The 13,021-nt window shown below is 39.8% G+C and overlaps 1 protein-coding gene and 1 pseudogene across 1 annotated transcript; both read left to right on the forward strand.

Annotated features, from left to right (window-relative positions):
• The first annotated feature begins 1,223 nt into the window (after positions 1 to 1,223).
• Positions 1,224 to 1,921, forward strand: LOC108769812 (matrilysin-like). The gene is made up of 3 exons (XM_018521023.1): positions 1,224 to 1,266; positions 1,386 to 1,493; positions 1,569 to 1,921. Exons 1-3 carry the CDS (start codon positions 1,224 to 1,226, stop codon positions 1,919 to 1,921), a joined length of 504 nt encoding a protein of 167 aa, XP_018376525.1.
• Positions 1,921 to 3,789, forward strand: LOC108769813 (uncharacterized; annotated as a pseudogene).
• Positions 3,790 to 13,021: the final 9,232 nt, after the last annotated feature.

The following is a 13,021-nucleotide window of genomic DNA, read 5'->3' on the forward strand; positions in this document are numbered from 1 at the left end:
GCGGTCACCCAAAAGGGTACCTCCGTTAACACCACTAGCTCTTGAAGACCCGATTAATTATACACCTGTGTCGTATTCGCCCACACCAACACTTACAGAATCGCTCGACCTGACAATCCCTCCAATCCTCGACCCTGGCGTCCTCGAGATCCTCGATTACTCTCCCCCGCCCTTCAAGGAACGATTCCTTCCCTCTCCTTCCCTTCTTGACCAGCTCCCAACTCTCCCTTCCTCCTTTAATCAGCTCCCAACTCCCCCTCCTGTCCACCCCGATCCTCAATCTGCCGATTGGGATACCAGTTGTTCGCATCCACCTCCAACGAAGGGGACAGACTGATCACAGTTTACGTCCCTGGAAATTCCTCCCCTTTCCTCGTCCAGTTGAGACACCTAATCCCTGTCTGTCCATGGACTTCCTTCCTTGCCACCAACACTTAATAATCACCTCCTCCTCTCCTACACATACACACGCACACACGCACGCACACATAAAATTTGTTATCAACGAAAACGCTACACACGCTTACTCACAATTTTAAGATCATTGTAACTAGACTTAGCTTAATTATGTAAATTAGCTCTAGTCTTATTGAAATAAATAGTTTTTAAAATTTTACTAAAGATTCCTCCGAGTAATTTTTAAATCGCCCCACTCGTATCCCGTTCCTTATAACGCCTAAGATTGCACGAGATCCAATCCCAGGTCAAAAGGATTAAGTTCCTTGACCTAAAAAGTAGGACCAACGTTCGCACTGTCCATCGGAACAGGTGTCATAACGTCCCTTCAGGACGTTGACCTTCATTCTGGGACTTTAAAAGAGTGCTAACAACTCACACCTGTATGCTTCCGTGCGTATACCTGTGAGATTGAGTCAACCGTCCTTCCGTACCTTCTCCATCTTCCTCTCTCGCCAATACTCAGGGTTGGACGTAACATAAATAAATATTATAATTTCACGCTACTGTGTTATTGCAACACATTCTACTTATATGTATGACTCATACTATCAAATATATAATACCATACACTTTATTTATATCTCATGATTTCATCTTCCCTTTCCTTTTTAAATAGATACTCGTACAATAGTATCGTTTGAGAATACATATGTACATATGTAAGATCGCAGAAGTAATTCATTCGTCTTGCAGTGTACATCATTTTATATACCATAATGTCTATTGTGTTTATCATCATTTTTGTTACCATTGTTAAAACTATAATGGCAACGACTACAACGATAAATTCTCCTTCTTCTCCTCAAGGTATAAATACAGAAATAATTCTATATCTGCAAAAGTATGGTTATTTAAATAACATTGGGAATAATACCAATTATCGATCGGGAGTGAAAAAATTAAACAGGCTATTTCATTGTTTCAAGAATATTATCAAATACAAGGTGATGGTACATTGAACGATCATACGTTACATCAAATGCGTAAACCACGATGTGGTCTCCCAGATATTCCACATCATGAGCACAATACAGGTATACATAAATGGATGAAAATAAATCTTACGTGGAACTTTCATTTGGCAAATGCAAATGTCTTAAAAACTACAGCATTCGCATTCTCGTTATGGGCAGCAAATTCATCCTTAACATTCGAGCGTAAAATATTAAACCCTGACATTTTAATATCTTACCGTAGTGGTACTCACACATATGTTGATCACAAACGTAATGCAGAAATTTGCCCCTCTTCATTCGACGGTCGTGGTGGAGTACTTGCTCACACGTTTTATCCTTCACGCAATCCTAATTACACCACCGAAATACATGTTGACAATGCAGAAGTCTGGCACATATACCTAGACGATAAAATACCTTTCAACTCGGAACGTCTACTTCATACGTTAACACATGAAATCGGACATTCGTTAGGACTAATACACAGTTCGTGCGAAGATCCGTAATGTTTGCGTTTGCTAAAAATACTAATACAACTGTTAAACTCAACTTAGAAGATATTTTAGCGATTCAAGTATCTATATGGAAGTAACAAACCAGGAATAACAACAACAACTACTATTACTATAAGAAGAACTACTACTACTACTATAAAACCACCATCAACGTCTCCTAAAATTCCAACAAATAAGCCTGATAAAATAGATCTCTGTGAATTACAATATGTGGATACTATATTAATATTAAATCATCGAATATTCGTCACGTATCAAGGCTACGTATGGTCGATAAATATAAATGATAACGAATATGACGGTCCATTTGAGCTAAATACTTACATGAATTTCCTCCCAAAAAATTTCTCTTTGTCAGCCGCGTACCAAAGACCCTCGGGTGAAATAGTACTATTTATAAATGATATGGTTTATATGGTCAATTATCCCAGTTTTAAATTAAAAGAAGGCTGGCCGAAACATCTAAAAAATTTGGGATTTCCCCCAAACGTTGTAATTAATACCGCGATAAATACTCACAAGGACAAACCTACGTAATCTTCGATGATAACGATGTGGCGCAAATAGACGAATGTACTCTGACTGTTAATGTATATTAAACGTTACAATCAATATTTCCAGGAATACCACTCTCCAACCATGGCTTTCCGACATATGGATGGTAATATTTATTTGGCTAAGAAACAACAATTTTACCAATGCAACGAATTCAAGAGAATCGTGACAAAAGCGAATAAATTTAGTATAAAAAAAATACTTAACACTGAATGTTCGAGAGATGGATTATTGCAACAGTTGCAAGATATCTTGAATCAATTCATTCAGTACAATTAATATACGTATATAAACATATATATTACCTAAACTATTAATATATATGTTACATATAACATATATAAATACATATATAATACATGTATAAACGAGAGAATGAAAGGGAAGGGGAAAATGATATCACACATAATTATATAATTGTGTAATCATTTTTTACAAAACGATCAGTACGAAAGGAACAAACGTTCCAATAACATCATTTAAAAAGAATGTATGCACTTTCCAATTGTGAAGACGATATTCCGAAACATATAAACAAAATGATCAGCAATACGGATATTGAGAATTACCTCATGGAACAGAATAGCCAGGACAAACTAACAATAAGCGCGAAGAAGGCTAAATTCAACGATGGAGAAAATCCAAATAAAGAACAATCAAATACGTAAATAATTTTTTCCTTTTTTTAATGTCTATTTTATATCTCATACTTTCTTTAAAATTACAGATATCAAATTACCCGTTATCCGATCGTTCGAATTCTTGAAAGAAAATATCCTTTAACACTAACTGGCTATAAATATTTAAACATTGGTATCGAGGCCAAGCTACCTTCCTCTATAAGCATTATTCTTGGAGATTGTCATGGGAAGGAAATTCCACTCTCACCCGATATCTGGAGAGAACTTCTCGAGCAGAAACATATAATACTGTCTCTTTTGCAGTACGATGAGACCAAAGGGATATGTCCTCCGTCTCCAATGTATATTGGAAATCTAACGTTACGTTTCGGACGAATTAATAATCTACCGATATTACGTTTGGAAGCGCCCACGACTCGCCTATCCACGTCGAAAAACATCGTGCTCAATATGTTTAATCTGGAATATTGTGTAAATCGTCTTATTTCCTCGTTAAATTCAATTACCAATAACGTTGACAAAAAATTATCGCGACTTTTCGATATCGCGTCCACTATCACGGAACCTGCGAATATACTGAAAACAATGTACGATGACGAATCCTTCAACCGCAATGATATAATCCAATGTGAATTAATCGCTCTGGTCTTCGGAGGGCGCTAACCTATGTATATCATTTTTATTATAATAAACAATTATTATATGTACAAATATAATTTTTAACCTATCCTTTCTCCCACAAATTAGATAATTAATGATAAAGTATAAAAATTTATCCTTACGATTTAGGATTTATTTAAAAAGCATAAAAACATTTTAATTTATATTACTTGAGATATTCTCACAACGTGTATACATATATCAAATTCGATGTTCTCGCAATATCAGACATGTATCACTATCAATATTTGAACGATAAAAATGTGCAATACACTTCAGATATTCTCACAAGATATTTGCACAACATGTATATCATGTTTAAAGAAAAATATTATAATAACACATAAAACACTTTTAAGGAAAAAGGAAATGATTTGCAATAACTTTCACTATATAATCTCAGTGAAAACCAGCAGCCAGTCAGTACATTCATTTACGAGTATAGTGCAGTGAACAGTTTAGTGCGGGGATAAAATGAAAGTTAAAGTGCCATATAATTTTGACGAAAATAATATCGAAGGGGACAAGGATGTCTCTTTCGTAAAAACATTTCAAAATATTTTCATCAATGAGGATACTTCCACAGAAGAGGAGGAGGAAGTCGAGGATGAGCTCGGCGAGCATGAGCTCGGCGAGAATCACCCAGTTTTTGATTTTGAATCATGTACATCTAATGAATTAATCGAGTTCATACTCGATTTCTTCAATATACCTAATGAGGAGGAATTATATCAGTTCCTTGCAAGATACCTTAATATAACAACAGCAGAGGATGATAAGGTGACATAAATTGTTGGAGGGTAATTAAATGGTGGAGGTAGCGGTTGCGGAGGAAGAAGCGGGGATGGGGTATTAGATAAGCATTTTGAATTTTTTGCTTCTCTACAAAGTACACTTGATACAAAAATGTATATTCTGGACGGTGAGTGGTGCTGGCGAACCTACCGGTTCGCTCACCTCCCCCTTACCCATTTTTCCCTCTGGTCCCCGTCGCCCGCCTGACACCAAGTGATCCAGAACATATATTACATCTCATTACTCACGCCGATCGCCACGTGGGATCTGAGAGCTGTGGAAATCACACCGTCGCCGGGTGAGAATCTCAGAATTGGCGGAATCACGCCATCTAATCGGAGGATTGTAAGGGTAAGTCATCTGACGCGTTGGCACTCAACCGCGTTGTCTGAAATTCTCGGCCATGTGAGGCTTGGGGCCAATCTATCCGTGCCATGGCATCTTTCCAGCGCGTCACCACGCTGCAACCGCATGGAGTTTCCCATCGTGTCGTTGATTCGTTTCAAGCGTAAGAAGGATCGCGCGCGATTCGTCCTCTATCTAATCGGGACGGGTGAGCGGCCGTGACATGACACAGAGTCTACGATCGTAATAATATCGCAAGTTCGCGTCGAACAGAGCATCCATTCGTAGGAGCGGTTGGGGAAATTCGCGCGAATTGGACCGCATAATAATAGTAACCATATACGTAACACCAGTCAACCAGTTGCGAGTTGCGAAACCTACTCTCGGGTGCGCGCGCGGTTTGTTCTTTATCTGGTCGGAACGGGCGAGCGACCGTGGAACGATTTCGAGTCGACCATAGTGATTATCTCGCAAACGCGTGCCTAACGTAATTCTTATCAAGGGATACGCGAATCGACAATCGATCTCTCGCGCTACTGATGTTTTATCGGTTAATAAATCCCCATTTTTAAAAACGGATTCCTACTTCAATTTGTCAAATTAGCGATTAACTTATCGTTGTGTCAGAATCGACATCGCGAAGCGACCCTAAGGTACTGTAAGTCAATAAGCCGTAACACCATTCAATTGTTATGACCTAAAGCGAGATACTTAAGAATATATTATCAATGATTTTTATCGATACTTCTATCAGAATCTCCCAAGTTGAGCCTACCCAGGCTTACCCTGGTAGCAAGCTACGTCATTTTGACGTCAGCTTGCTACCAGGGTAATAAGAAAGCTTCGGACAAATAAATGATGAACTTATATGTAAAATAAATTGTAATAAATTTTGTATTTAAAATTTTTCTCTGTTAATTTATAACAACCAATTAATCCAATTCCCGCTATCCACATCTTGGTCCTAGACACCTCAGCTACCGCTGCTAGGAGGCTGCTTTGCGATAATTGACCTTAGCTCTCATCCTGAGATATTGTCGGCCCAGCAGGTAATCTCGAAAAGAGAGCAACCGACTTGCCTTGTGGCCGAGAAACGCAAGGAAGGTTGGAACTAAGCGTATCGCGCGTGAACAACGCAAATAGCGATCCGTGATCAACTCTTGTTATTGTTTTGGGGATCGCGTCGCAATTTATTTCGTTCGTGACCTCTGACACGTAATACTTCTTTTGAAGACAGTCCCAGCACCCACTGGTCGAAACTCAATCAAGCATGTCGACCAATGCGGACTCTGCTTCCTCCGAAAACAGTCCCAGCACCCACAGGTCCAAACTCGATTAAGAATGTCGACCAATGCGGACTCTGTCTTCCTTCAAGGACAATCTCAGCACCCACTAGTCGAAATATGATCAAGAACGTTGACCAATGCGGACTCTGTCTTTCGAGGACAGTTCCAGCACCCACTGGTCAAAACGCGATCAAGGACGTCGACCAATGCGGACTCTGTCTTCCTTCGAGGACAGTCCCAGCACCCACTGGTCAAAACTCGATCAAGAATGTCGACCAATGCGGACTCTGTCTTCTTTCGAGGACAGTCCCAGCACCCACTAGTCGAAATATGATCAAGTGCGTCGACCAATGCAAACTCTGTCTTTCGAGGACAGTCCCAGCACCCACTGGTCAAAACGCGATCAAGGACGTCGACCAATGCGGACTCTGTCTTCCTTCGAGGACAGTCCCAGCACCCACAGGTCCCAATTCGATTAAGAATGTCGACCAATGCGGACTCTGTCTTCCTTCAAGGACAATCTCAGCACCCACTAGTCGAAATATGATCAAGAACGTTGACCAATGCGGACTCTGTCTTTCGGGGACAGTCCCAGCACTCACTGGTCAAAACTCGATCAAGCATGTCGACCAATGCGGACTCTGTCTTCCTTCGAGGACAGTCCCAGCACCCACTGGTCAAAACTCAATCAAAAATGGGTGCTTTCCATTTACTTAACACATCTTAATACAAACGTACACAGGAATGTACAAAGTGTAACGTTGTGCGCGGTTCAATTGGAACAGAATGTGTACACTGTGCACGGTTAAGGTCCGTTTCGGATGGAGTGAGATTAAACGTAGCCTTTTCCGCCTGTATTAAACAAAAAAAAAGTAAAAGTGCCGGCCATTCAACGTCTTCCAACCTCATTTATAGCCGCCGCAATTAGTAACACGTAATTGTCACTAGAAAACACAAGCTTACACAGCCCTCGACTGAGTACGGATGTGTAGTGTTGTGGTGACGATAACGGACAATTAGAACGCAACTTGTGTCGCCGTGTGCAAGAAAGTGTCTAGGGATATTGCAATTGGAAAGCACCCAATGTCGACCAATGCGAACTCTGTCTTCCTTCGAGGACAGTCCCAGCACCCACTAGTCGAAATATGATCAAGGGCGTCGACCAATGCAGACTCTGTCTTTCGAAGACAGTCCCAGCACCCACTGATCAAAACGCGATCAAGGACGTCGACCAACGCGGACTCTGTCTTCCTTCGAAGACAGTCCCAGCACCCACTGGTCGAAATTCGATCAAAAACGTCGATTAATACAGACACTATTTTCCTTCGAGAACAGTCCCAGCACCCATTGGTCGAAACTCGATCAATTAATTGTAAATACAATTTTAAGTAATTATACTCGGCACCTTTTCTTTCATCGTGAAGTACCTATGTACTATTTGAGACCTTTAATTTTGATGTTCTACCAATTATCAATTATCGAGCAGCCTCTACAGTCTCATTCTCCAAAATGCGATGTCCTCTGAATTATAAGTCCTTCAGATTTGATAACTTATTTAATTCGCTAAATGATTGCCATTAAAATTGTCAGAAATTTTAATTGCATAAATCCAGAAAATGTATCTTTTCGATTGACATTATCTATGAAAATTTACTATCTCTGTCTTCTTTCGAGAACAATCCCACTGGTCAAAACGCGATCAATGATGTCGACCAATGTAGACTGTCCTTGAAACAAAACATTCTCAGCTACCACCGGTCGAAACTCGTATAACGTCTGCCGCTAGAGCAAATGCGAACGTACTTTCCTTTAATTCTAAGAGATCGCGTCATATGCACCATTTTTCCTTTACTAGCGCTTATCAACTAACAAATTCAATGTACCGACTAGTGACACATATATACCCAAAAATACATACCCATATATATACATATATACATATATATATATATATAAATATTTCAACTATTTACTCAATTATAGTGCGGTCTCGATCGAATAAGAGTAAACGTGGACGAACTCCCTATCTCCGGCGGAGTTCGCGGAACCGTCCGGTACCTAACGACCCAATACCGGTAGAGCCGACCTGCAGCCGCCCTACCGTGATCGTAACGCCGCGGTCACCCGAAAGGGTACTTCCGTTAACACCACTAGCTCTCGACGACCCGATCAACTATACACCTGTGTCGTACTTGCCCACACCAACACTCACAGAACCGCTCGACCTGACAATCCCTCCAATCCTCGACCCTGGCGTTCTCGAGATCCTCGATTACTCTCCCCCGCCCTTCGAGGAACGATTCCTTCCCTCTCCTCCCCTTTTTGACCAGCTCCCAACTCCCCCTCCTGTCCACCCCGATCTTCAATCTGCTGATTGGGATCGGATCGTCCAGTTGTTCGCATCCACCTCCAACGAAGGGGACAGACTGATCACAGTTTACGTCCCTGGAAATTCCTCCCCTTTCCTCGTCCAGCTGAGACACCTAATCCCTGTCTGTCCATGGACTTCTTTCCTTGCAACAAACACCTAATAATCACCTCCTGCTCTCCTACACATACACACACACACACACACACACAAACGCTCACTCACAATTTTAAGATCATTGTAACTAGACTTAGCTTAATTAAGTAAATTATCTTTAGCCTTATTGAAATAAATAGTTTTTAAAATTTTACTAAAGGTTCCTCCGAGTAATTTTTAAATCGCCCCACTCGTATCCCGTTCCCTATAACGCCTAAGATTGCACGAGATCCAATCCCAGGTCAAAAGGATTAAGTTCCTTGACCTAAAAAGTAGGACCAATGTTCGCACTGTCCATCGGAACAGGTGTCATAGCGTCCCTTCAGGACGTTGACCCACATTCCGGGACTTTAAAAGAGTGCTAACGACTCACAGCTGTACGCTTCCGTGCGTATGCCTGTGAGATTGAGTCAACCGTCCTTCCGTACCCTCTCCATCTTCCTCTCTCGCCAGTACTCAGGGTTGGACGTAACAATTAATTAATAAAAATTAATGAGAATTAATGAATTAATTGAAATTAACGAGATCATGAGAGATTAATGAATCGATCGAGAATTACGAATTAAGTAATGTGTTTGAAAGGGTGGCACCCAGTTGGACACGGCTCAATTGGACAAGAGCCACTCACAGCGCTGAGACTACAAAGCTCCTAAGCACCGGTCGCTGTGATTGGTGGTGTCCAATCGAGACGTGGTCGATCGGGATCACCCCTGTTTGAAATACCCGATTAAATGAATTATGTATAGAATTTGAAGAATTAATTAAGATTTGATTAATTAATGAAAATTAATGAGAATTAATGAATTAATTGAAATTAACGATTTATCAAAGGTGCGATATCTTAAAATATAGGTCGGGAATAGACAGAATTGATCCTTCGCGATCGTGAATTGTATGAATTGTTTGTGTGAATGCTCTCTACTGCTGTCTGTCTCTTTACGATGAAACCCCGTACTTTCATACTATGCTATCTATCCCTTTATGGTGAAAACCCGTGCTTTCCAATGTGGCGAATAACAGCTTGAGTGATTGACTTAATTATAAGAGCTGAATCTGAACCGAATCGAACGCAAAGTAGTTAACGAAATACACTCGTTTCTGTGCGGCGACTCCGATCGTAATATCGGATATATAGAGTAGCCTGGGAACCGAGCGTCGCGTATACACTTATTTGCTCTTGAGTTACCGTATCCTCGAGAAATCGAGCATGCATTTTACTCGAATAACTAAGTGTTACATTAATGTCGTATTTGAAATCTAGCAAAGGAAATCAATAAAGGTAACAAGATAACGCACATAAGTAAAATTTGAGGAATATTGGAAAATAGTAAAGATATAAATAAACCTCATTATTCATGAGATTAATGAAGGATTAGATCATACGTATCTGTCTCAATTGAACATCTAAGTTAGACTATTTGATAATTTATGAAAAATTATCGAAAAGGATTTAAGATCCCTAACGTGATAAATAACAGCACGAATACTAGCACGAATAGTAACGCGAATATTAGCACGATTATAATTAATCTTACAACTATTAATGATAAAACTAGCAATGATAAAGGTTTTCTTAATTTAAACGAAGACGAAGTAAGCATAATTAGTAAAATAACTAATTCGGAAGATATGCATTAAGCCTTTAATGCAAACAGCTGTAAGAATCATTCCGATAGTAGGAACAACGGATATCTAAGATAAAGATCGAAAGAATAATAAAGCTAGACCATTGACGCCGATTGTTAAATGACGCAAAATTAAACATAGAATCGTGGGATAATTTAATAAACGTCTAAGATTAACTCGGTCCGTAATTAATGATTCGTCAAGCTTAACCGTGCGAGAAATTAAAGAATTTTTTCGCGATATTGATAATATTATTTAGAGCCAATCTAAATTTGAACAGTCTGAATTCAACAAGTTATCTGTATTATCAGATTGATAACGATCCGAGCTAGAGCAAGGGAAGTTTATAGAGTTCAGCGCAGCTCCAAGGAATACATAAAGATAAAATAATCACGATTTCATTTCACTGCACGCTTTTCTTCGTTATTCAATTATCATTGGCATGCAACTCGAGTCCCTGTATGTCATATGATATCTACAGTCTCCGTGCAGAAGAATTAGTCACGTAAGTCTCTCGAGTCGGATTAAAAGCATCTATCTCTATTGGGTTTCGGGATTGCCACCATGGCTAGACCATTTGATCATCTCTTATATGTGGAAGTATCCGCGACTTAATAAAATAGAGCCGACCTCGACAAAGGGTAAGCCCTGGTTTCTAGACCTTAACCGCCAACTCGGGCCTCGTCAGAATGCCCAGTTGGACGAGGTGTTTAGCGAAGCACGAGCAATTCCACGTCCTTGCGAGAGCGACGATTCTCGATACTTGATAAAGGTTAACCCTTTCACCAAGAAAGATGCCGACGGTGTAGAGAGCGAATATACTTTCGCGCCTAACCAGTTGGATCGTGTCCACGTAAGATACTTGGATGAGCGCTGCAAGAAGTTAGTGAAGGAGGGAGACGAAGAAGCGAATGATAAGTTCGATAGGCAGCTGTTCGACTATTATTCTCAAGCAGCTTCGAAGGCATCAAAGGCCTTCCGTTAATGTGTTTTCCCTTATTTATCCTTTCATTACTATAATTTTTATTATTCACGCTCTTATAATCATTACTCTACTTTAATTTTATATAATTTCACTACACATAACACACATGTCATTACACTAATACATACATTTATACATACATTTATACTAACCTACATGTACTTACAAATTTACTCTTAAATAAATAACACCATTACACTTACACAATTCATCCATTATTTTATAAACCTGGTCCCTCTTGACACCTCGCTACCACTTGCTTATCTCGCTCTCTGCTCTCGTCCTTGGATATTGCCGGCCCAGCAGGTAGTCCTAAAAAGAGAGCAGCCTGCTTCTCTGCAACTGAGGTTGACCCAGTGTAGGAAGGTTATAAACGTATCGCGTGCCGAGGCACAAGCTAGCGATCCGTGAGTAAAAACCCGTCTTGTTTTCTTGTTATTACGGCGAGTCGCGTGGGAAGGAAGAGAGTCCCTGATCGAACGTCCGGACGTAACAAAACTAATAATATTTTTTACTATGCTACTTAACTTTAATATTTTACCTCTTTGCATCAAAAAAGTTTTTAAATGATAGGAAACTTACTTGAAAAAAAAAAGAAAACGATAGATATGCATCAAAATTACGATTAAAATACAGATAATATCTATCACACAATTTGAATCACATCACCAATCACAGCGACCGGTGCTTAGGAGCTTTGTAGTCTCAAGCGCTGTGAGTGACTCGTATCCAATTGAGCCGTGTCCAACTGGGTGCCACCCCATCAAAATCACGATTAAAATACAGATAACATCTATCACAAATTTTGAATCTTGTTAGAGCTATATAAATCGTTTGTTATCGTTATGTTGAACTAAATAAATAAAATGTAATAGACATTATCAATGTAATGAATATCTAATAACATAAATATTTTAAGATTTAGCCGAAAGGTGAAACAAAATTACTCTAGAATAAAATTACGCCTGATTACGGCGGCTGTATTTGAAGATGATGCTATCGTGTACGTCAAGGGACGTGAGAAACGAACGTGGCTATGGAACTTGCTTCTGGACAATAAACGAGAACGCACTATGTACATCGAGATCTTGGGTGCAGTGTACAAAGACATGGAATCGTTAACTAGTCTGGATGTTGCTAATACTATGCGATGTGGACAACACGTTAAGATCTGCGCGTTACAAAACGTATTTAAAATATATAACTGGTGGTTGCAAAGTGTTGTACCCTTGGGTGAAGGATACAGGTAGGGGATTCGCCGAGGACCAGGACGCACCAATAAACCACTCAATACACAACAAAACACTTTAATAACTTTAGTAACTTTTTCAATAATCTTAATTAACAATTATATGTCACACTTTACATGTATTATTTCGGTTTCGCGTCGGCCCGATTTTAGATTTATAAGATAAGTCCGCGTTCGCGTAGACTTTGTTAATCGGTCGACTTATATTTTATTCGCGTGAGCTGTTGGCGTATGGGCGTTATCTCGAGTAACAGCTGATGTTAGACTCTCTTTCTTTGCCAGTATGTCACGGTTAATATACTTGCTCGAACTGCTGAATGGACTTGTACTGTCAGCTGTTCGAGCGGATTTCGGTTGCTCTCATTTTTAATGTGGTCATTGCTGACACTTGCAACCTGATTTCTAAATCTGACGGGCAATAGCTT

Source organism: Trachymyrmex cornetzi, unplaced genomic scaffold (genome assembly GCF_001594075.2).
Source record: "Trachymyrmex cornetzi isolate Tcor2-1 unplaced genomic scaffold, Tcor1.1 scaffold950, whole genome shotgun sequence".
Taxonomy (NCBI): domain Eukaryota; kingdom Metazoa; phylum Arthropoda; class Insecta; order Hymenoptera; family Formicidae; genus Trachymyrmex; species Trachymyrmex cornetzi.